Source organism: Callospermophilus lateralis, chromosome 16 (assembly GCF_048772815.1).
Source record: "Callospermophilus lateralis isolate mCalLat2 chromosome 16, mCalLat2.hap1, whole genome shotgun sequence".
Lineage (NCBI taxonomy): Eukaryota > Metazoa > Chordata > Mammalia > Rodentia > Sciuridae > Callospermophilus > Callospermophilus lateralis.
Window position 1 is genome coordinate 17,400,682 of NC_135320.1, and position 26,506 is coordinate 17,427,187.

The window sequence follows — 26,506 nt, forward strand, 5'->3', positions numbered from 1 at the left end:
TTCTCCTGGTGGGGGGCTCTTCGTGTGCATCAATCTCACTGTCTGCTGCTTTCATCTAAGTCTCTTAGGCTGATGCCTCAAAAGAGAGGGTTACGCCAGGCTGTGACTGTCTTTTGGAGCAGGCCACCTAAGACTGTCAGCCACCTGCTGATCTGCTGCCTATGGACCAGGCTCTGGCCTGGACCCAACCAGAGCATCACAGAGCAACCCAGGTAAAGTCCCTGCACAAAGACCAGCCAGGGCCACTCCTAGACAATGAGGGGCAGGCCCTCAGAGGGTCGTGTTTGACACACAGAATTGTCTTGTAGACTTGTGACAACTGCTCAAAACCTCACTTGTGCAATGGTTTCTCCAACAATTTCTCATTTGCACAATCAGAGGAGAGTCACAACCACATGGTCTGATTGATATTGTGTGACATAGGTTTGCCTAATCTTTATACATCAAAATGTCACCTAAAATTTTTAGCATCGAAGTAGAAACATTTTAAATGACAAAAATATTGTTTTAGATTGAACATTTTAAAAGAAAGTAGAAGATTAAGAAGGAGACTTGTTCGCTGTTATTCCAAAGGTAGAATTTGATCCCAATGTTGAAAAATACAAAAACAAAAACAAACAAACAAACAAAAAATCTGATACTGGCTCAAAATAAGAAACACTCAGGGCTGGGGATGTGGCTCAAGCGGTAGCGCAAGAAACACTCTAGCACAGTTTCCAGTCAAACAGGGTTCCAGATACTGACATAGATACAAGTCAAGGTAGGATATGCACCTGTTCTTCTCACCACATGAAATACATTTCATATTAACTACACATTATAGTCTAGTTTCAATCCTCATTTTAACTCTCCCAACTCTAGATGCTACATATTGTTAGAATACACAACCTCTATCAATCCTCAGCACCACATAAAAATAAAATAAAGGCATGCTGTCCATCTACAACTACAAAAAAAATTTAAAAAAAAACCAACCTCTAAAATCTTTTCCACTCTGAAACCATATGCTCTGGTACATCTGTTCCCCTTTCCTTACTCCAAAATTGAATATAGGCCTATCCTCACATGACATACACAGACTAACAGACAGGTTGGACAAAGAAATAAACCCACCTGGATAGCCCTGAAGGATTGTGAACTCCTCCTACCCTGGCCCTGCAAAGCTCTCTCTCTTACAAGTCAACATTGATCAAAAATACCACCTTCAGGATTTCAGTGTAAGCATGATCAACTGAACACACACATTTATTTCTATTTCTTCTGAAACCCCACTTGAAAGACTAGAAGGAATTTAAAAACAAACAAACAAAAAAAAAAAGAATAATCAAAAGAACAAATGAGATAATACAAATGCTAGCAGGACAATTTTGGAAGCTGGGAGAGTTGGATGAGTAGTGATTGACTTGGTATTCTGTTTTTTCCACTCTGTTACAGCCTGCAAAGGTATAGGTGAGGGAGAGTGACAGAGTGAGGCCACTTGGTATTCCAGAATAGCTCGTCTCCCTGAACCTTGGGAACTGGTAGCAGTGGGCTTCCTGGAGGTGGGCCCACTCACAGAGTCAAATTTCTATATGCGTGAAGCTCCCTGCCTGCTGCTGTAGTTATGGTATTGCTGGGCTTAGGTTTATATTTTTGCTATCTATTTCCTATGTGTCCCCTCTCTTATATGTTCCTTCCATGTCTCTTCTTTTGGGTTAAGCAAGTATTTTGAGTACTCCACTCTATGGCCCCTTAGCCTTACCACTTACTTTCAGTTTATTGTGGTGGTGGTTGCTCCAGGAGTTAGGTATGTATCCTGAAATCGTCAGTCTACTTTGTATTATGTTATTCTACTTGATGTCTAATATGATCACCTTACAAGAGAATAGCCCCATTTCCTCCTCCCTGCAACCTTTGTGCCATTGCTCCACATATTTTAAAACTATATGTTACAAACACTGTTATTTGGTGCCTTATGTACATTGGCTCCTTCAACCTAGTCCCTGATATTTTCTTTCTTCAAGAAGGGAAAAAGGCAAAGCTGGGAAGGTATAGCATCTTGGACCAGCGTGACTTCAAACATAGAAGTGTTCCTTCAGCAATTTTATCCTAATTTTGCAATAGTACTTAACCCTTTCTCTTTTAAGAACTGAAAGAAAACATGAATTTGGTGTCAGATTTTGCATACACTATTGAGGGACCTTAACATTACTCAAAGCCCTTTCTTCTCTCCAGCTGACTCTCCCATTGGCAACTTGTTAAGAAAGCCACATCTCTTAAAAACAGAACATTTTGTACAGCACAACAAAAAAGAAATCTCTTCTTGAAATCTGAATGATTTCATCACCAGGTGTAGATTTGGAAAGTAACTTTGCCACCTACAAACTTTGAGTGATCTCAAAATTTAGTCTAAAATATTCTCTATTAGCAAAGGTAAAAAAAAAAAAAAAACAGGAAAAGGGAATCTTTTAAGTAATTTTCAAATAGATCAAAAGCATTAAAGCCTGGCTCTATCTTTCCTGGATTTGACAGCTAGAGGTGAGGAAAGTATTTAAATTTCAATTATCTGAAATCAGCACCAATTACTCTGATATGGCTAGAAGTGAAAGAAGTTTTTTGGACTGGAGACATCCTGTTACCTGATATTTGTGGTTACTCAAGTGTAAGGTGTGGAAATAAACTTCAACTACCAATGGGAAAGCCCATTTCCATGTATCTTTTAAAATATTAAAGAACAAGACCTAAAAGGAGTTTTTGAAGAAAGAAAGAAAGATATGATTTTATTCCCGTTTTATAGGACTGTGTGCCTCTCAAAATCTTAAGTCAGAAGTATTTTTCACATAAAGTTAATGTTCATACCTGCTCAGGTTGATTTTATTATAAATGATTAATAAAAGATATTTTAGAAACTGGTTTAGTTGGGTTTCCTATTGAACTTTGTAGAACCTATTATGCCTGCAACAAGAAATTCAATAAAATACCCAAATTATAAACTGTTTTTTCCAATACATTTCAACTTCAAATAGCGAAATTATTTCTGACAAATTGAAAAAGGACCAATGGTTATGGAATTTTAAGAGAGAAAGGGGACAGATAACTTACTAACGAAGGAGGGCATACAACACTTAACTAAGGGGCTGAATATCGTGGAGCTGAGTGATGTCCAAGAACCTAGAAAGCCCTTTTCTGCATGGGATTGTAAAACAAGGAAACTTTGGGGGTTTGGGTTGCAAAAGAGGGGAATTTTAAGTGATTGATTAGGATTCAGCTATAGAGCATGGATTTTAAAAACTCAACTGAAAGTCTGATCACAAAAAGCAGCACAGATTGTCAGTGGCTGGATCACCACATGGAGTCCTGGAGCCTCCTGGTTTTCAAGACATATTGCTTAACTCACATATCCACCTACAAAGCATTCCCCACAGCTCTGTGACAGGAACTCGAGAGCTGTAAGCTAGTCAAATGTATAAAGTTGGATGCATATGATGGGATATTTTCAGCCTTGAAAAGGAAGGCAACTCTTCAACATGCTATAATAAGAATGAACCTTGAAGATATTATTCTGACTACAATTAATCCAGTCACAAAAAGACAAATACTGAATGGTTTAACTTTTGTAAGATACTTAAAGTAGCCCAAAATTATACAGATAAGAAAGTAGAACAGTGTTTTTTATGAACTAGGTAGGTGGGATGTGGGGAGAAGAAATTAATGTTTAATGGATACAGTTTCCATTTTATAAGATGAAAAGTGATGGCGATGGATGGCAATGATGTTTGCACAACATTATGAACGTGTTTACAAAACTGAATTACACACTTAAAAAACAAAACAAAACAAACAAACAAAAAAAAACTAGTCAGCAAGCCTGGAATGCTAGGATCTGGCCCTCCTGGTTGGATACTTATAACACCAGGGAAGATGTAAAGTGTTAGCTCCCAAACAAGAACTTATAGTTAAGCACCTGTCCTTGTGTCTCAGAAGATACACATCCCTTCAAGTTCCTCTTTCTTATTTTTTTCCCCGTTGGGCAGGTACCAGGGATTGAATTCAGGAGCACTCAACCACTGAGCCACATCCCCAGCCCTATTCTGTATTTTCTTTAGAGACAGAGTCTGAGTTGCTTAGCACCTAGCTTTTTTGTTGTTGTTGTTGTTGTTTTGGGCTGAGGCTGGCTTTGAACTCTGAACGATTCTCCTACCTCAGCCTCCTGAGCCACTGGGATTACAGGCATGCACCATTGCACTCCAGCTTGAGTTGATTTTTGTTCATTTCTGATAAGGCCCTCCAGAGAAGAAAACAAAGTCACCCAGCCCCAGCTCTAGGTGACCTAAATTTTGCTCATCATCATTCTAATGCCAAATTCTTCACGGGAGAATTTAGGCATTGGACCCTCTACTATTTTTAAACATAAAAATGTACAAAGCATGATCTAGAACTATGCATTTGCATCAATGTGCCCACCTCTACATGCAAGGGTGAGTCTCCCCACTATGAATATGCATATCTTCCCAGCAAAATTCCCTTGTTCCCTTGTTCAGAGAGACACTGCTTTGGAAGTCATCCCCATGCTCTTCTTGCTTGCTGTTAAGTATCAACCTTCCTTCACTTTTCTCTTTTGGTTGTGCTTATTGGCTTTGCATTTACCAACGGGCAAACCCACTGTGTTTGGTTACATAAACAAGGGGTAATGAAGAAATAATTCAATCCTATAATATTAATGGTTTTATGTAAATTTTGTTGATACAGATGTAATAACACATTTTGTAACTATTGGGCTTTGTTTAGGCTGATTTTTAAATGCTTAATAGCATTTGTCCTACCACGTATACACCTGAGTAGGTTTACATGCATTTACTACTTAGATTTGCCCGGTCACATTTATTCATCTGCTGTTATGTATCTGCCATTCAATTGAATATGTAAACTTCGAATGTTTAGTCACTGAATATTAATCAAAAGCATTAAGAAAAAAATGAAAGTGAAAAGGTTGAACAGAAAAAAAGGTGCCTAGAGATATTTAATTTTAATATATAGGATAATAATTAAAATATGACATGGGAGTAGAACTTCCCATGTACAAAAGTACTTCTTGGAAATTATAGCACTAACAATTCCTACCAGAATGACTGTCACTGATTTCTACTTTAGAAGAATTTCTACAGGGCTTTGCATAATGAAATCAAAATCAGAACCTATGATCAGAACTTTCCAACATTGAGTGTTCAAAAAATTTAATAATTTACAGACCATTAACGGGAAAACTGATCTGCTGAATGTAGAACCTGTAATTACCACAGAGAAAAGTTCTATTTAGTATTTTCCAGGTTTCTGAAAGTAAAAATATCTAGGACTGAGCAATTTTAAAAATTTTAAACTTGTCAAAAAAATATAAATATATATTGGTCTGACCAAATCACTGACATTCTGGCAAATATGTACCTTTAAAGGAAAATCCCTAAGTCACAAGAACCCACTAACAAAAACATCTTTTTAACTTTTCTACAAGATCTCTATGTTGAAAGTGAAACAATCTTTGAATATTAAACAGGAGATGGAACTTATGAGTATCTTTCTATAGGAGAAACAACAAATGGATTATTAGCCTTAGCAAATTAATTTAACAACTCAACATTCAGAAAACTGCTAGGAATAAGAAGGGGGAAAAAATGAAAATGAGAGTCAAAGAGACCAGCTGATGGTTTTTGTTGCTGTTGTTGTTGTTGATAGGGGAAAATGCCTGTCACGTATATATTACTAAAGGGCTGTAGTTCCCAAAATATAGGAGAGGGGGAGAAGTAAGATTTCTTTTGGCAATATTTAAACCAAAATTACTAAAACAAAACAAATGAGGATGTCATGTATAAAAAAAAAAGAATCATTTTTTTAAATGAGGTACTTAAAATCTGAAGTATAAGAAATCAAAGGAATAAACTAACCTATAGGTAAATTTTTTCATGCATGAACAAATCTTTTAGACCACAGGATGTTAAAAATTTAAGATTTCAAAGTTCTCTAAATATAATCATTCCCCATGTAACAATGTTTTGACTAATGGTGGACTGCATATTCAATGTAGCCCCATAAGATTAAATGAAACTAGAAAATTCCTATCACACAGTGGCATTATATAGTAATTGTGACATCTGAGCCTAACATTATGCCGCAGTCCGGCTGCAGCAAACTAACGGGGTGGGGGGGGCACGAACAACTTGTGTAGATTGATACAGCAGGAGAGGGAGCCGTTTATTATAGGACAGGAATGGTATTTATACATTCCACACAGCTTATCTTAATTAGCATAAACTAGATACAGCAGTCAACCAATAAGAAATCTCCACACTTAATGGCTCACTGGTGTTACTTCACAAACCACTCCCTCTGGCATTTTGCCAGGCGCCATCCTGACTTATTTACAGACCTTAACAATGTTACACATTTGTGTGGTGAGGCTGCTGTAAATATGCACACAGTCATATAAAAGTAGACCAAGTACAGTTATGTGCAGCACATAACACTTGATAGTGATAATAAATAACCAACTATGAGTTGGGCACAGTGGCCTATGCCTGTAATCCCAATGGTTTGGGAGGCTGAGGCAGGAGGATTGCAAGTTCAAGGCCAGCTTCAGCAACTCAGCAAGACCCTAAGCAGTTTAGCAAGAACCAATCTCAAAAATAAAACAGGCTCAGTGGTTAAAGTACCTTTGGGTTTAATCAACGGTCCCCTACCCGCCAAAAAGGCTATGTTACTGGTTTATGCACTGATTATGCTATACTTTCTATCACTATTTTAAAGAATATTCTTTTTACTTGTTTATTAAAGCTTATTGTGTAACAGCAAAGGTTTACTGTAAAACAGCATGCAGTTACACCAGCAGCAGGCTCATCTACCTGGTGTTTACCCCATCTCTTTGATTGCATTAAGTGTACAAGTGACTGACCTAAACCATCTAGGTATGTATAGGTGCACTCTGTGATGTTTGCACAACCAAAATGCCTAATGTTCTTCAGAACATGCCCATCATTAAGCAACACAGTATGTATTGCTCACTCTAATAGCTACAGTGTTTGTGTCTGTGTAGATACCCACTGATAAGAGATGATTCAAAGACAATTTCAAAACATTTACTTGCCATTCACTACTTTGCAACAATTCTCCCTATCTGGTTTGAAAGAAACAAGAAGTGACTTTTGTTTAAAGTCCAAGTAAGGAATAAGAAAGAAAAATGAGACGTTTGGAGTGAGAATTCTTTAATAGCTATATTAATTTTCATAGAACAATAAATACAGAAATTGCAAGCAGTATGTGTAACAGAAATATTTTCCTTAGATACAGAAAACACTGTTATACAATTGAACAAGCAAACACATTTTTCAGAAATCAGTACTGGGAGAAGCTACACAACAAAAGAAAATCACAAGTAAAATTAAAAACTATATTCTTGACCCTAAATACTGAGGCTCCCACTCCAGGTAGTCTTCACAGGTAAGGGGAAGTGGAAGAGGCCAGTTCAGCTTCGAGCAGCAGCAGTCTGAGGCTGCTCAGATTGAAGCTGCTTACCAAGGTATTCCCTAGAAAATAAAGAGTAAAACAACATGGCATATTAGAACTAATCTTAGATAAAATCACTTCATGATCTAAAAATTGCTAATAAAACAGCCCTAGAAAATTAAACTTCTCCATATTTCAAAAGTATTTATACTAAATTCTACCCTATTCATGCAAAAACAACTCATGACACGTACAAACTAGTAACTGTACATACAAACGAGGTATTATAAGCTGATGTAATCACTCCTAAGGGAAAGTCTACTTCTCTTGTTCACATAAATGTCTATTTATTACTGCTGCCATTTTTGCAATCTATGTTCAAAAATCAACTTAATTATGATTCCAATGAGGATCTTATTTACAAAGAAGAGTAAGTAGTAATGTCTAATTTATGTGAAGGCCAAAAGGGAAGCCATCTTAAAAAATTTTATCAAACAGGAAAAATAATATTTGGGGGCACTATTAGTGCTGCTACTTTGGGAAGGCCTGCAATTAGGGAATATTTGTGGCTGCATAGGTTTGTTTTATTTTCTTGTGGGAAAGGGGATAATGTTAAAAAATTCCCAGATCTTGTAATATATATATTTCTATATATCCCTAAGAACTTAAGCCTGAAATTAGATATGCTTCATTTTAAGGAGAGCTTCAAATATTCTAATTTGAACATTAGACTGTTTTAGTATGGTTCCTTAGAAAACATTGTAAGAGTGAATTCAAAAACATCATGTCATCCTTCAATCATAATACGCTATGGTTCTTTCACAAAAGGACCCAAGTCAAGGACCAGATTTCAAATGTAAGTTTCTAAGACAGCAGGCAAAAGCATGTGGCAAACCCCCAAGAACTCAGAATATGAAATGCTAGGTGATTACAAAGGGTCCTTGTGGATTTTACCCACAGAGGCTTCCAATTACTCCATCTATTCCAGAGACCTAAAGGGTGGCTCATTCCCCTCCAGACTGAATAATGTCTAGGGGACAACAGGGTCCTTCATGTGAGAGGTTCTGTTGAAGAACAGTCAAAATAGGAGGACACTAAAACACAGCAAAGGTGAGATGTCCTGGCAGAGAATTTAAAGACATGCCCAACCATGGCTTCCTTCCCAACTCTCTTTTCCTCCTGTTTGTATTCCCACTCAAAAGCACGTATTATGGATAATGGCATCTCCTACACTCCCATTTTTTCATACATACAACACAGCCCAGAGGCATCTACCTCTTTATGGCCTAATGTGTAGTAAAATCAGCACCTCCTTTTCCATCTGCTAACAAGAATCTATGTAATTTCGGATTCATGGATATAAAGCCGGTACAACTGAGAACTTGTACTCCACAGGTCACATACAGAACTTTGTGAGCCTAACTTGAAGTACAATAGGTCACAAAATGCCAAAAGTCCATCAAGGAAAAGCAGACAGGCTTGTGCAAAGAAGAATCATCAAATTCCTTCCTAAGGGTAACTGCTGAGTTTGTTATAGCAGGTGGCTTGTTAAAATAACAGAGGGAGTTGAATCATGCTCAAATGAAAGGATGTTCTTCTACAGAAAAGACCTAATCTGCACAATATATTGGAGAGAATCTGCTCCTTTAGCTCAGCTTAACAAAACATTGTAGTCTGCTGCCCTGATCCCAAGAGAGAACATGCAGTCAACTGGAACATTCCCAAGACCCAGGGAGTCAAGCCTGCTCTGAAACCGATGTGCTTCAAGCACAGGGAATTTGGCACCAAGTGGCTGCAGGCTGGGAACACAGGCTGGCTAGTACCATTGCACCCTTTATCACAAAGTCTTCATGGAAACTTCCTTACAGGGGTGGCCACAGGCCATCCTCCACCATCCTTACATGCAGCATCCCTGTGAGGTGGGGGTTACCTGCCCCATTTTATAAGGGAGGGACCAGAACCTTAGAAAAATGTCAACAATTGAACAAAGTGACCTCAAGGCTGACTAGAACTCTCATCCCATCCTCCCCAGACTGTGGGGCTGCCTAGCATCTAAGAAGAGCTGGGAAGTTGCAGAGTGCAGACACTGTTCCTATATTTATCAACCAGAAAACAATTAGGGGATAATTAATTACTTCCTGTTAAAGTTATTGTCAGATAAAGGAAAAACAAGTATGGATCTTACTTCAGAGAATTATAATTTATCTGTAAAAAGGACTCCAAAGAGATGTTTAAATGAATTAGCCTGCCTTTCTATGTATGAAGATCAATATAACAATAAAATTTCAACTTTTAATTCACTTAAGAAGTGCCCAATTTGTATCAGCAATCAACAGCTTGACATTAAATCTTTACTTCTCCTCCTCAAGAAGCAAATTTGAAAAGTGTAATATTTTTCTTCTCTTTAACTTCATCCATAACTGAAATCTCTTGGGATCCCAACATCTCTAAAGTTGAAATAAGTGGAAGTCTTGAAGACCTGTTCCACTTGGAAAAATCCAAGGACAAAAGAGATCACACTGTATGTGCCAAGAGAGTTTACATCTAGCAAAGAAATACTGAAAACCGCTCTCTGGTTCCCATAAGACACCAACAGACAGCCGAGATTTGGCAGAGGCAGTCTGAAGGTGACATATTCTACTGAGGTTCTATTCTGCAATGAGCCAGTATACCTGGAAGCCAGCAGCTAGACTACATTAACCCTCAGAATAACCTTCACTGTATTATAATGAAGCATCATACCATCACAATATATTACTTGTTTAAAGAGGGAAACATTTTTATTCTTTTTTTAAATCTAACTGAAGACACTATGATAGTATTCAACATGCTAACTTCTTCTATATAACCGAAACACATGGTAACTTCAGCAATATAATTTTGTGCCAGGAGAAAAGTGAATTTTCTATTGGCAAACATATTAATCAATGGAAACCACTAAGTCATTCTTATTTTCTCTTACCTCAGTAGAATATCTATCACCTTTGAATTATGTAATTATGAAACAAGTCACTTTTAGTCTTATTTTCTTTAATGCTAATTCACTATCATTTAATCATAAATTCAGTGATCCTTACAGCTTTTCTGATTTTGAATATTAAACACAAAGAAAATGTTGTTTTTATAAGCTAAAAAACAAAATTTGTGTTCCTCCTATGAAAACAACAGACCCGTATAAAAATCACAGTGCTCTGTCTCATCTGCATCAAATTTGTAGAAACACATAAATTCTAAAAGTATTATATAGACTGTTTCCACATTTCAAAATCAGCATAGGAAACATCACAACAAAAACCTACTGTTTTAGAACGTGGAACTACTAAAAACTACATTAATTACTTTGACATACATTTTCTTACTCTTCACAATAACATCTGTAAAAAGTAACGATGAACTTTTTATAGAAAATAGACAATTTATAGAAACTAGAAGTTAGCAATGATAAATGACATACTATAAGGTTAGGATAACTAGTTAGTGGTGATAATTGTATTTATAATCGAATCTGTCAGATTTTAAAACTCAGTTTTAATGGACTGTGAAATGAAAAGGAAAATAAGAGAGACAGTAGTTTTCACTGATTAATATGTTTGCCAATAGAAAATTCACCTTTATTCAGGAACTAAATTATATAGCTGAAAACACCATGTGTTTCAATTATATAGGTAAAGTTAGCATCACCATCATAGTGTCTTCAGCCTCAGTTTCAATGAACAAAGCACTGCCTCATAGCACCTTATTCTATCTCCCACTGCTTGGAGACATGTTATTGGATAAAAGTTAGAATGAAGAACATAAGACCTTCACAATATGAATCCTCAATTTATTTTCTCAAATATATTTTCATGGGGCTGGGGTTGTGGCTCAGTGGTAGAATGCTCATCTAGCATGCACGAGGCACTGGGTTCGATTCTCAGCACCATATAAATGTAAAATAAAGATATTGCGTCCACTTAAAACTTAAGAATAAATATTTTAAAATATACATATTCATAGTCATTTAGCCACTTCATTTTATAGCAGTATCTAAATTCAAAGATAAACAGATTAGCAAGTCTGTTTGATGATTGTCCAGTGAAAAGCAATTGGAGTGAGCTGGGGATACAGCTCAGTGGTGAAGTACTTGCCCTGCATGAAAGAGGAAGGGAAGAGGCAGGAGGGGAGGAAAGGAAAAAAGTAGTTGGAGAATCTAGCGAGCAAGTTAGATCCTGAAAGAAGATGTATATCCTTCTAAAGGAAATGTGCTGAGACACTAATAGACAAAAACATTAATAGTTTATACCTAACAGTTACTCTCTAATCTAAACCAGTACATTACAACAGAATTGTCCAGTGAATTATGAACTAATTTTTTTTAGAGTCTGCTTATAACACAGGACAATTCTATTAAACCTACCATAAAGTCAGCATTTTAGAAGGGTAGTTCACTGTTTTAATGATATGTTGTGAAAAATGATTAATGTTTTATAATTAAACCTAAAAGATTTCCTAGCCTACACAATTGGCCTTTAGAGAATCATTTTCCCATGAGATACACAAAAACTAAAATATATCAAAACATGTAGGCCAATTGTTTCTTCAATATGAATTATAATCACCTGCAATGAGTTACAGAGCTATATAAAGAACAAAGAGGGCAACTTTAATACACTACATAAAAGGCAACAAGAGTTTTAAAAGCTTGTCTGATTACGCAACATAATGAGAATATCAACTGTAAATTTGGGGAGTGGCTGACTTCCTCCCTCTTGTTTTTCCCCATATCCACTGGCCTCCAGGTCTTGCCCATCCGTCTCCTCAGCACACAGAACCCGCCCTACCCTCTTCACCCCGACCCTGCCTTACTGAGTCATATGCTCCCCATCGTGGCTTGGATGCACCTGCAGCCTCCTCACTGGCATTCTTCCTCCTGTGTTACCGTCTCTGATACAGCAGCCCCTACTCTCTCTAAAATGGTCTTGCTAAAATGACACTGTTATTATTTTTATTATCACTTGGTAGTTATCCCCTGCCTTCAGAAAAGAATGCAAACTTCTCCGCAGAGCAAAGATGGCTTGTCATGATCTGGTCATTAGATACATCTCCAATTTTACTTTTAGCTTCATAACCAGACTCTAGTTATACAAAGCCACTGGTAACTCCCCAAATGGACTGGGTGCTCTCTACTTCAAGGTGTCTGCATACACAGCTCTCTTTCCCAGCACCTGCCTCTTCCTCCTGATTCCACCTCCCCACTTACTACCTATCTCCTCAGCTGCTAACAGCTGCCACCTACTCTCTGCCCAGAACCTGCCAGGGCCTGGACAAGGCCCACTCTTTATAAGCCTTGTAGATCTTCCTACAATATCACAATTAAGCCTATGCTTGTTGCCCCCACCACAGGATGAACGATCTAGCTTTCACCCCAAAAGAGATTCAGAAAAGTTAGATATGTTCAAATTTGAAAATCAAACATAAGATTAAATAGTATGTGATTAACAGACCTACCTCTTTCTCTCATCAACTTTCTGTCAAAGTTTTCAAATCGAATTCAAATTAATTTCATTTAAGTAGAATTTATTTTTAACTGTTTTTTAGTTAATAAATCATCAATAAAAATGGCACAACTACTTCCAATGGTTTTAATTTCTTAAACATTTAAAAACAAAAAATTAGCCAGACGCAGCAGCATGTGCCTGTAATCTCAGCTGCTCAAGAGGCTGAGGCAAAAGGAACAAAAGTTCAAAGCCAGCCTCAGCAACTTAGCGAAGCCCTGACTCAAAAATAAAAAATAAAAAGGGAAGGGAAGATGGTGGAATAAAGAGGCTGCTTCCCTGGCGGCTTTGAGGCATGAAACCAAGAAAAGCTGACAGGTAGCTTGCTTTTCAGCAAGGTGGGTGAATGAACAAGAATTAGGGAGGATGGGGATCCAACATGGCGGCGGGCAGAGAGGCCGCGCTCTTAAGGCACACCCAGTGATGGGAACATAAAATCACAAGGATAACTCTTGGATTCGTCCAACGGAGATTCTCCTAGCAAAATTCCTCTGAAGAGAGACCGCCCGGGAGCTACTAGAATTTTTTTGAAGCATCTGTATGACCCGGGAGCTACTAGAATTTTTTTGAAGCATCTGTGTGACCCGGACGAGCGGGACCCTGCCAGAGACGCGGAATTCCAAAACTAACAGCCACAGTCCGTGCACTGCGGGCGCAGCTGCAGATCCGTCCACCCGCCTGCAACCAAAGTGACTGGGTCCTGCTAGACGCCGAGACACAGCTTGGCAGGAAGAAGTCTTTAGCCAAACCTCCACAAGCCAGAAGCTGAGGCGAACCGGGCCGGACCAGTCCCACCCCTCCCCTCGGACACTCCGGCAAGGAGCCTGGGGCCCGCCATAGCAGAGAGGTGACGTCATCGGAATTCGGCCGCCGGAATTCCTTCCCAGCAGAATCCACTTTAGCAGGTGCGTGACTTCCCATACTGATACAAGCAGCCAGGAAACATCATTGACTTCTCAGGGGTCATGTCCGTAGGGAAGCAGAGGGGATCCCAGACCCCCAGCCCCACATATCACCAGCGGCAAATCCCGAGGTCTTAGCCACCAGTTTACCACAGCACTGGGGCTTAAAAGGGACACGGGGTGGGGCTGCAAGTGTAACTAGACCTTGGGGGAGTCACTTCTGGGGAACAGGACCTGGCTGGTAGACTGTCAGGAGGAAGGGGGTTAAGAGCTGGAGAAGTGAAATGGCTCTGGACTGACAAGTCTGAGAGACCCCCAGGAGACGCCCTACAGAGACAGCTCTTGGCTGGTAGAGAGCAGAAGCTCCTCTTGGAAGGCACAGCACCGCCTACTGGAAGAGAGGAAGGTGGATCTCTAAGACTTTAATTTTTGTGTTTTTTTGGTGGTTTTTTTGTTTGTTTGTTTGTTTGTTTTTTGTTGCTGTTGTCGATATTTTATTCTCTCCTTCTTCTCTCCCTGTTCCTTTCTCCCCTTTTCCTTCTCTCTTTCTATCCCATTTCAAGTTTTATTGTTCTTTTCATTCCCCTCTAATCTATCTCTACCTATAACCTTTTTTCTTTTTTTAACAGCACCCTCACTCCCCTAACCCCCAACTCTCATCCCAAGCATTACATCTTCCATTGCGTGTAATTGTCTAAATGCAAATAGGTGAATGTCTCAAGGCTGTCTATAAGACTCATAAATACCTAGCTACTATCAGCACCCTGATCCAATTGCCTGGTAGTATTCACCTTCAGTGGAGCAATCTTCTAAAGTAGCCAAGGCATACTAACCATCGTACCACCAGAGCACCCAACCTAAACATATAGTCCTAAGAACAAACAGCAAAACATTATATGCATACAGAACCTAGAAGCCTTATATAAATTGAATGAATCAGCTGTAAAGTACAACAAAGCCCAACACTTCTAGGCATAATCTCCCACCACAAAAGAGAGACAACAGAGATATACAAAGCCAAAACAAATGTATAGGAGAAAGCAGCTACTAAGCAGTCAAACAGAGCTGGAAAGCAACGTGAACAATATGAAAAAACAAGGAAAAAAAGGGTTACAAACAATAGAGGACAACCTAAATTTACAAGAGGGCCTAGAAGAATCAGAAACATGGACAGGGAAAGAAATCAAGGCATACCTAATGCAGATGGAACGGAATATTAGAGAAGACATGAGACAGCAAATCCAAGCATTGAAAGTATATTTTGAAGAGGAACTAACCACACAAATTCAATCCGCAAAGAATGAGCTTTATCAGGAGATAGAGGTGTTAAAAAAAAATCAAGCTGCAATCATAGAAATGCAAGAAACCGTAAATCAGATTAAAAGTGCTAATGAGAATATTACAAACAGACTGGATCAAGTAGAAGTCAGAACATCAGATAATGAAGACAAAATTTATCAAATTGAAAAGAATATAGTCAACACAGAAAAGATGCTGAAATCTCACGAGCAATCTATCCAAGAGATATGGGACCTCATCAAAAGACCTCATCTGAGAGTCATTGGGATAGAAGAAGGCACAGAGAATCAATACAAAGGAATGGATAGCATACTAAGAGAGATAATACTAGAAAACTTCCCAGAGATGAAAGATGGAATGGATTGCCAAATCCTGGAAGCTTACAGGACCCCAAACATCCAAAACCATAATAGACCAACTCCAAGACACATAATTATGAAGATAGCTAACATACAGGACAAGGAGAGAATACTAAAAGCTACGAGAGAAAGGAGGCAGATTACATTTAGGGGTAAACCAATTAGGTTAACGACTGATTTTTCATCACAGACTTTGAAAGCAAGAAGATCCTGGAACAACGTATTTCAAACACTGAAAAATAATGGATTCCAACCAAGAATCCTGTATCCAGCAAAACTAAGCTTCAGATTTGACAATGAAATTAAAATATTTCACGATAAACAAAAGCTAAAAGAATTCGCAGCTAGAAAACCAGCACTGCAAAGTATGTTGAGCAAAATATTACAAGAAGAGGAATTGAAAAATAGTACCCAAAATTAACAGTGGGAGGTATCTCAGTAAAGGGGGAGAAAAATAACCAAAAAGTAAAAACTAGCCAAACTAAAATAAATAAATAAATAAACATGACTGGAAGCACAAACCATATTTCAATTGTAACCTTAAATGTTAATGGCTTAAATTCACCAATCAAGAGACATAGGCTAGTAACCTGGATTAAAAAAACAAATCCAACAATATGCTGCCTTCAGGAGACTCACATGATAGGAAAAGACATACACAGACTGAAGGTGAAAGGGTGGGAAAAATCATACCACTCACATGGCCCTCGGAAGCAAGCAGGAGTGGCCATTCTCATATCGAATAAAGTCAACTTCAAACCTAAGGTAATCAAAAGGGATAAAGAAGGACACTATATACTGTTAAAAGGAACCATCCACCATCAAGACATAACAATTATCAATTTGTATGCACCAAACAATGGTGCTGCAACGTTCATAAAACAAACTCTCCTCAAGTTCAAGAGTCAAATAGACCACAACACAATTATTATGGGGGACTTCAACACACCACTCTCGCCATTGGATAGATCCTCTAGACAAAAGCTGAACAAAGAAGCTATAAAACTCAATAACACAATCAATAACCTAGACTTAACCGACATATATAGAATTTATCAACCGTCATCAAGTGGATACACATTCTTCTCAGCAGCACATGGATCCTACTCAAAGATAGACCATATATTATGCCATAGGGCGACTCTCAATAAATATAAAGGTGTGGAGATAATACCATGCACCATATCTGACCATAATGGAATGAAACTGGAAATCAATGATAAAAGAAGGAAGGAAAAATCCTGCATCACCTGGAAAATGAACAATATGTTACTGAATGATCAACGGGTTACAGAAGACATAAAGGAGGAAATAAAAAAATTCCTAGAGATAAACGACAATACAGACACAACATACCGGAATCTATGGGACACAATGAAAGCAGTTTTAAGAGGGAAATTCATTTCCTGGAGTTCATTCCTCAAAAAAAGAAAAAACCAACAAATAAATGAACTCATACTACATCTTAAAACCTTAGAAAAGGAAGAACAAAACAACAGCAAATATAGCAAAAGACAAGAAATAATTAAAATCAGAGCGGAAATCAACGAAATTGAAACAAAAAAAACCATTGAAAAAATTGATAAAACTAAGAGTTGGTTCTTTGAAAAAATAAATAAGATCGACAGACCCTTAGCCATGCTAACGAAGAGAAGAAGAGAGAGAACGCAAATCACTAACATACGGGATGAAAAAGGCAATGTCACAACAGACACTACAGAAATACAGAAGATAATTAAAAAATATTTTGAAACCCTATATTCCAATAAAATAGAAGATAGTGAAGATATCGATAAATTTCTTAAGTCATATGATCTGCCCAGATTGAGTCAGAAAGACACTCACAATTTAAACAGACCAATAACAAAAGAAGAAATTGAAGAGGCCATCAAAAGACTACCAACTAAGAAAAGCCCGGGACCGGATGGCTATACAGCAGAGTTCTACAAAACCTTCAAAGAAGAATTAATTCCAATACTTTTCAAGCTATTTCAAGAAATAGAAAAAGAAGGAGCTCTTCCAAATTCATTCTATGAGGCCAACATAACCCTGATCCCAAAACCAGACAAAGACACTTCAAAGAAAGAAAACTACAGACCAATATCTCTAATGAACTTAGATGCAAAAATTCTCAATAAAATCCTGGCGAATCGAATGCAAAAGCACATCAAAAAAATTGTACACCACGATCAAGTAGGATTCATCCCTGGGATGCAAGGCTGGTTCAATATACGGAAATCAATAAATGTTATTCACCACATCAATAGACTTAAGGATAAGAACCATACGATCATCTCAATAGATGCAGAAAAAACATTTGACAAAGTACAGCATCCCTTTATGTTCAAAACACTAGAAAATATAGGGATAACAGGAACTTACCTCAACATTGTAAAAGCTATATATGCTAAGCCTCAGGCTAACATCATTCTAAATGGAGAAAAACTGAAGGCATTCCCTCTAAAATCTGGAACTAGACAGGGATGCCCTCTCTCACCACTTCTATTCAATTTAGTTCTTGAAATGCTAGCCAGAGCAATCAGACAGACAAAAGAAATTAAAGGCATAAAAATAGGAAAAGAAGAACTAAAATTATCGCTATTTGCGGATGACATGATAATATACCTAACGGACCCAAAAGGGTCTACAAAGAAACTGCTAGAGTTAATAAATGAATTCAGCAAAGTGGCAGGATATAAAATCAACACGCATAAATCAAAGGCATTCCTGTATATCAGCAACAAAACTTCTGAAATGGAAATGAGGAAAACCATTCCATTCACAATAGCCTCAAAAAAAATAAAATACTTGGGAATCAACCTAACAAAAGAGGTGAAAGATTTATACAATGAAAACTATAGAACCCTAAAGAGAGAGATAGAAGAAGATCTTAGAAGATGGAAAAATGTACCCTGTTCATGGATAGGCAGAACTAACATTATCAAAATGGCAATACTACCCAAAGTTCTCTACAGGTTTAATGCGATGCCAATCAAAATCCCAACGGCATTTCTTGTAGAAATAGATAAAGCAATCATGAAATTCATATGGAATAACAAAAGACCCAGAATAGCAAAAACAATTCTAAGCAGGAAGTGTGAATCTGGAGGTATAGCGATACCAGAGTTCAAACTGTACTACAGAGCAATAGTAACAAAAACAGCGTGGTACTGGTACCAAAACAGGCAGGTGGATCAATGGTACAGAATAGAGGACACAGAAACCAATCCACAAAATTACAACTTTCTTATATTTGATAAAGGGGCTAAAAACATGCAATGGAGGAAGGATAGCATCTTCAACAAATGGTGCTGGGAAAATTGGAAATCCATATGCAACAAAATGAAACTGAATCCCTTTCTCTCGCCATGCACAAAAGTTAACTCAAAATGGATCAAGGAGTTTGATATCAAATCAGAGACCCTGCACCTGATAGAAGAAAAAGTTGGCTCCGATCTACATATTGTGGGGTCAGGCTCCAAATTCCTTAATAGGACGCCCATAGCCCAAGAGTTAATAACAAGAATAAACAAATGGGACTTACTTAAACTAAAAAGTTTTTTCTCAGCAAGAGAAACAATAAGAGAAGTAAATATGGAACCTACATCCTGGGAACAAATCTTTATTCCCCACACTTCAGATAGAGCCCTAATTTCCAGAATATACAAAGAACTCAAAAAATTAAACAATAAGATAACAAATAACCCAATCAACAAATGGGCCAAGGACCTGAACAGACACTTCTCAGAAGAGGACATACAATCAATCAATAAGTACATGAAAAAATGCTCACCATCTCTAGCAGTCAGAGAAATGCAAATCAAAACCACCCTAAGATACCATCTCACTCCAGTAAGACTGGAAGCCATTAGGAAGTCAAATAACAATAAGTGCTGGCGAGGATGTGGGGAAAAGGGTACTCTTGTACATTGCTGGTGGGACTGCAAATTGGTGCGGCCAGTATGGAAAGCAGTATGGAGACTCCTGGGAAAGCTGGGAATGGAACCACCATTTGACCCAGCTATCGCCCTCCTCGGACTATTCCCTGAGGACCTTAAAAGAGCATACTATAGGGATACTGCCACATCAATGATCATAGCAGCACAATTCACAATAGCTAGACTGTGGAACCAACCTAGATGCCCTTCAATCGATGAATGGATAAAAAAAATGTGGCATCTATACACAATGGAGTATTATGCAGCAATAAAAAATGACAAAATCATGGAATTTGCAGGAAAATGGATGGCATTAGAGCAGATTATGCTAAGTGAAGCTAGCCAATCCTTAAAAAACAAATGCCAAATGTCTTCTTTGATTTAAGGAGAGCAACTAAGAACTGAACAGGGGGAAAGAGCATGAGAAAAAGATTAACATTAAACTGAGACGAATGAAAGGAGGAAAAGGGAGAGGGAAGGGAAATTGCATGGAAACGGAAGGAAAACCACATCATTATACGAAATCACATATATGAGGTTGTGAGGGGAAAGGGGGGGAGGAAGAGAATGGAACAACAACAGATGAGGTAGAGAGGGAAGATGGGAGGGGAGAGGAGGGGGGATAGTAGGGGATAGGAAAGACAGCAGAATACAACAGTCACTAATATGGCATTATGTAAACATTGTGAATGTATAACTGATGTGATTCTGCAATTTGTATTTGGGGTAAAAATGGAAAAGCATAACTCACATGAATCAAATGTATGAAAGATGAAAAAATAAAAAAATAAAAAATAAATAAATAAAAAAAAAAGAATTAGGGAGGACTCTACTAGAAGTTAATACTGAGCACTTAAAACAGATTGGGGACTCAGGAGATCGAATATAATAAAACAAGGGAAAAGTCCCCAGCCTCACAGTTGCTGCAGTGGCTGTAGATTCAGCCAGAATGGTCCCTCCATGAATGCAGTAAAGCAATAAGAGAATTAAAGGAACCCCCATTCTCCAGAGGATTGAAGCATGTTGGGGTATGGAGAGTTTAGAGGTCAGAGTCACTGCCTGAATAAATAGTAAGCTGCACTGCTCAGTATCCTTGTACCGAAAAGAAGCCATCATCTCTCTCCCTGAGGCATGCAGGAGACATCGGAAGGAACTATTGTGCGCCACAGAGCAGAGGCCAGCAGCCAGGAGAGCTGATTTCTAGCAGACCTGAGGCTGGCTCAAAAAACAAGCTAGGCAAACTCACATGGAGTGACAGGTAGTGTGCCTAAGTGACCAGAAGAAAATAAAGAATGGAGAGAGGTTTACACAGGGGAATACTGGTCACGGAAACCCACTTGGCTTCCTTCTCACCTTCCAATCCAACTGCTTGCAGGACCAGCTGGGAAAGAAGCACCTGACCAGAATTTGAAAGGGAGGGGGTGGGAGAGATGGAGTTTGTAGACTGAATCAGAGACTAGGAATCACGGGGTCTGCTGGTGATGCAGTGGACTAAGAACAGGCTCCTTACACCATAGGAGGGAACCCAAAGGAGATTCCTGGGTATGGTCTTCCAGTATGGACTAGCAACTGCTGGGCCCTGTAGTGCACTGACTTAAAATCTCCAGACCAAGTAGCATTCAGCAGAGAGACTGGAGCATACCTGAGCCTATACCCTGCCTCACAGAGTTCCACCCCCAGGATTAATTCTCTCACCCTAGCAACCCCACCCACCCTGAGAAGGGAAGCTGAGAAACTTTTGAAATTCAACAGAAACAACTTATAATTTTTCATCGAGATTTATTTTTTCTTCTTTTTCTCTCATATTTCTACCATTTTTGAATCAAATATTTGTCATGTATCAGTTTATTGAGGACTGGATATCTGAATAATATCTTTCAGTTTTGGTTTGTATTCATTAATTTTTACTTTTTTCTATTTTTCAATTTTTTAAATGTTTACTTTATATATATATATATATATTTTTTTTTTCCTCCCATTTATCTGTTTCCCTAATTCTCTTTCTCTTCTCTGCTGCTACAGCCCACCTCTATTATTCCCTCATTTACTCTTCCGTATTTTTTTACTTCTATCTTCTCTTCACCTTCCTCATAAACATCACATCTACAACTTCTGTTCTCTTTGTATCCACCACTGGAAATTGTAAAATATTTTGCAAACTTACTGTTTTATTGTAGGCAATAACTGAACACATCATTTCTGTTTATTGTGATAAGAAAATAGACGTCTTGGTAAGGGCTATTTGGTTTAATGCTGTATTTTGTTTGCATTGGTGGCTGTTATTATTTGTCTCCCCCTTAAAGATGAGGTACTGGAAATGTTCAGGGACACTATAAGTCTACAAGGTAGAAACTATACTGCCTCAGATCCACAATGTTAGATGGGTAGGCACACAAACAACATGAAAAAGCAAGAGAACAAATCACACCAAACAAACCAAGATGCTCCAATAACAGAATTCATTGATACCACAGTGGAAGAAATGTCAGAGAAGGAGTTTAGAATATACATACTTAAATTGATCCACAAGGTAAAGGATGGTATAAGGAGTGAAATCAGAGATAAAATTCAGGAGGTAAAAGATCACTTCAATAAAGAGAGATTATGAGAAGAAATCAAGCAGAAATCCTCAAAATGAAGGAATCAATAAACCAAATTAAAAATTCAATGGAAAGCATTATCAACAGACTAGAGCACTTGGAAGACAGAGTGTAAGGCAATGAAGACAAGATATATAATCTTAAAAATAAAGTTGACCATGGAGAGAAGATGGTAGAAGACCATGAAGAGAACTTTCAAGAAATATGGGATAACATGAAAAGATCAAATTTAAGATTTATCAGGACAGAGGAAGGCACAGAGATAAAAAACCAATGGAATGCAAAATCTTTTCAATGAAGTAATACCAGAAAATTTCCCAAACCTAAAGAATGAAATGGAAAATCAAAAACAAGAGGCTTAGAAGACCCCCAAATGTACAACATTACAACAGACCCATATCAAGGCACATTATAATGAAAATGCCTAGCATAAAAAATAAGGATGAATTTTAAAGGCTACCACAAAAAAATGTGAGATTATGTTTAGGAGAAAAACAATTCAGATCTCAACTGATTTCTCAACTCAGACCCTCAAAGCTAGGATGCTTTGGAATAATATATACCAATCACTGAAAGAAAATGGATGCCAACCAAGAATTCTATACCCAGGAAAATTAAGCTTCAGATTTCAAAATGAAATAAAAACCTTCCAGGATTAAAAAAAGAAAAGGTTAAAAGAATTCAAAACTAGAAAGACCACACTACAGAACATTCCTAGGAGAATGTTTCATGAAAATAAAATTTTAAAAAAGTGAAAACCAGCAAAGAGAAGGACTATACTAAAGGAATAGTCAAACAAAGGAGAAACTCATCCAAATTAAAAACTGGATAAAAACCAAAATGACTGAGAATAAAAATCATATCTCAATAACAACATTGAACATAAATGGCCTTACTAATCAATCAAAAGGCACAGACTAGCAGATTGGATTAAAAAATAAGACCTAACAATATGCTGTTTCCAAGAGACTCACCTTGTAGACAAAGACATCCACAGAATGAAGGTGAAGGGGTGGGGGAAAAAACCTATCACTCACAAGGATCATGCAAACAAGGAGGGGTTTCTATCCTCATATCAGGTAAAGTAGACTTCAGCCAAAGTTAATCAGAAGGGCAAAAAGGAGGAATTTATACATCAATGAGACATAACAACTGTTAATATTTATGCCCCAAGCAATAGAGCATCAAACAAATGTACATCAAACAAACCTTTCTCAATTTCAAGAATCAAATAGACTCAACAACAATAATACTGGGTAATTTTAAAACATCTTTCTCACCACTGGATAGATCCTCCAAACAAAAACTAAACAAAGAAGTTATAAAGCTAAGTAATACAATCAATAATACAGAATTAACAAACATACAGACTATTTCATCCATCAACGATTGAATATACTTTCTTCTCAGCAGCACATGGAACCTTCTCTAAAATAGACCATATCTTATGCCACAAAGCAATCACATTAAGATCAGAAAAAGAAGAACAGATCAACACCAAAAGAAGTAGAGGGCAGGGAATAAAATCAGAGATAAGATCAATGAAATTGAAACAAAAGAAACAATTCAAAAATTGACAAAAAATGGTTGGTTCTTTGAAAACATAAATAAATTGATAACCTTTAGCCAGGCTAATGAACAGAAAGAGAAAACACGAATTATTAAAACTCATGATGAAAAAGAAAATATCACACTACTGAAATACAGATGATAATCAGAAACTATTTTGAAAATTTATACTCCAATAAAATAGAAAATATTGAAGACACTGACAAATTTCTAAAGACATATGACCTACCCAAACCTAATCAGAAGGACATACACAATTTAAACAGATCAAATTCAAGCAATGAAATAAAAGATGCCATCAAAAGCCTACCAATTAAGAAAAGCCGCAAACCAGACAAATTCTCAGCCAAGTTCCACAAACCTTCAAAGAAGAATACCAGTACTCTTCAAATTATTCCAGGAAATAGAAAAGGAGGAACCCTTCCAAACTCATTCCATGAAGCTAATATCATCCTGATACCAAAACCAGAGAAAGACACACCAAGGAAAGAAAACTTCAGACCAATATCCCTGAGGAACATAGATGCAAAAATTCTCAATAAAATTCTGGAAAATTGCATACAAAAACACATGAAAAACATTCCAGGGATGCAAGAATGGTTCAACATACGGAAATCAATAAATGTTAATTCATCACATGGATAGACTTATAGACAAGAATCATATCATCTTAATAGACACAGAAAAAGCATTTGACAAAATACAGCACCCCTGCATGTTCAAAAATACTAGAAAGACTAGGAATAGTAGGTACATACCTCAACATTATAAAAGCTATCTATACTAAAGCCAAAGCCAACATCATTCTAAATGGAGAAAAATTGAAAGCATTCCCTCTAAAAACTGGAACAAGACAGGGATGCCTTCTTTCACCACTTTTATTCAACATCATCCTTGAAACTCCAGCCAGAGCAATTAGACAAAAGAAAGAAATTAAAGGGAAACACATAGAAAATGAAGAACTCAAACTATATGTATTTGTTAACAACATGATTCTAGATTTATAAGACCCAAAAAATTCCACCAGAAAACTTTTTGAACTCATAAATGAATTCGGCAAAATAGCAGGATATAAAATCAATACCCATAAATCAAAAGTGTTAAGAGGAATTAGGAAAACTACCCCATTCACAATAGCATTAAAAAAAAACTGGGAATCAATCTAACAAAAGAGGTGAAAGACCTCTACAATGAAAACTACAGAACACTAAAGAAAGAAATTGAAAAAAATCTTAGAAGATGGAAAGATCTCCATGCTCTTGGATAGGCAGAATCAATATTGTCAAATGGCTATACCACCAAAAGCACTATGGAGATTTAATGCAATTTCTAACAAAATCCCAATGACATTCTTCATAGAACTAGAAAAAGCAGTCATAAAATTCATTTGGAAAAATAAGAGACCCAGAGTAGCCAATGCAACCCTTAGCAAGAAAAGTAAGGCAGGAGGCATCAGACCTTAAACTATACTACAGAGCTATAGTAAAAAAAAAAAATTAAAAAATAAAAATAAAAATAAAGAAGGCATAGTATTGACACAAAACAAGACAGGTAGACCAATGATACAGAATAGAAGACACAGAAACAAACCCACATAAATACAGTTATCCCATACTTAACAAAGGTGCCAAAACTATACATAGGAGAAAAATAGGAGAAAAGATAGCCTCTTCAACAAATGGTGCTGGGAAAACTGGAAATTCATAGGTAGTAAAATGAAACTGAACCCCTATCTCTCACCCTGTACAAAATTCAACTCAAAGTGGATCAAGGACTTAGGCATTACAACAGAGATCCTGCACCTACATATCATGTCGGCTTAGCAACTGAATTCCCTGACAAGACTACTAAAGCGTAAGAAGTAAAATCAACAATCGATAAATGAGATGGAATCAAACTCAAAAACTTCTTCACAGCAAAGAAAACCATCAAGAATGTGAAGAGAGAGCCTACAGAATGTGAGAAAGTCTTTGCCACCTGCACCTCAGATATAGCATTAATCTCCAGGATATATAAAGACCTCAAAAAACTTAACACACACACACACACACGCACACACACACACACAATCCAATCAATAAACGGGCTAAGGAACTGAACTGACACTTCACAAAAGAAGAAATACAGTCAAACAAATATATGAGAAAATGTTTAACATCTCTAGTAATTAGAGAAATGCAAATTAAAACTACTCTGATATTTTGTCTCACTCCAATCAGAATGGCAATTATCAAGAATACAAGCATAAGCATTGGTGAGGATGCAGAGACAAAGGTACACTCATAAACTGCTGGTGCAACCACTCTGAAAAGCAGTATAGAGATTCCTTAGAAAACTTGGAATGAAACCACCATCTGACCCACATTCTACTATCACATGTATAACTAATTAGAATGAATACACACACACACACACACACACACATATATAATAAAAAAGAAAAGGAAATTGAAAAGATGCTATTTCACTAACTAGATTGGCAAAGATTTAAGTAATTTGATACTATCCAATGTTATGTAAGGCATAAGAGAAATGAACCCTCTTATAACATGTTGGCAGAAATGTAAATTGATATAACCTGTGCCAAATTATTTTGGTAAAACTAGGCAGATTACTTAAATCCTGTATGGTGGAAATATAATGACATGATTTATTCAGGACAAAGTCATTGCCTTAACCTGTCTAAACAATACCACAAAACATTTTATCATAATTTCATTATCTGGATGTCAACTATATTTATATTGGTATGTATGCACAGAAGAGTTAAACTTAATGATTTATAGAATCATTTCCTTTAAACTGTATTGCTAATCCAATGAATAAAGAATC

The 26,506-nt window shown here is 37.2% G+C and overlaps 1 protein-coding gene across 2 annotated transcripts in view; it reads right to left on the reverse strand.

Moving 5' to 3' along the window:
- Nucleotides 1–7,215: 7,215 nt before the first annotated feature.
- Atp6v1h (ATPase H+ transporting V1 subunit H) overlaps nucleotides 7,216–26,506 on the reverse strand; it is a 124,614-nt gene continuing 105,323 nt past the window's right edge. For both annotated transcript variants that reach the window (XM_076835493.1, XM_076835492.1), the window contains one exon: nucleotides 7,216–7,553. In XM_076835493.1, the coding sequence (XP_076691608.1) occupies nucleotides 7,493–7,553 (61 nt within the window). In that variant the 3' untranslated portion in view covers nucleotides 7,216–7,492. The remainder of the gene's footprint in view (nucleotides 7,554–26,506) is intronic.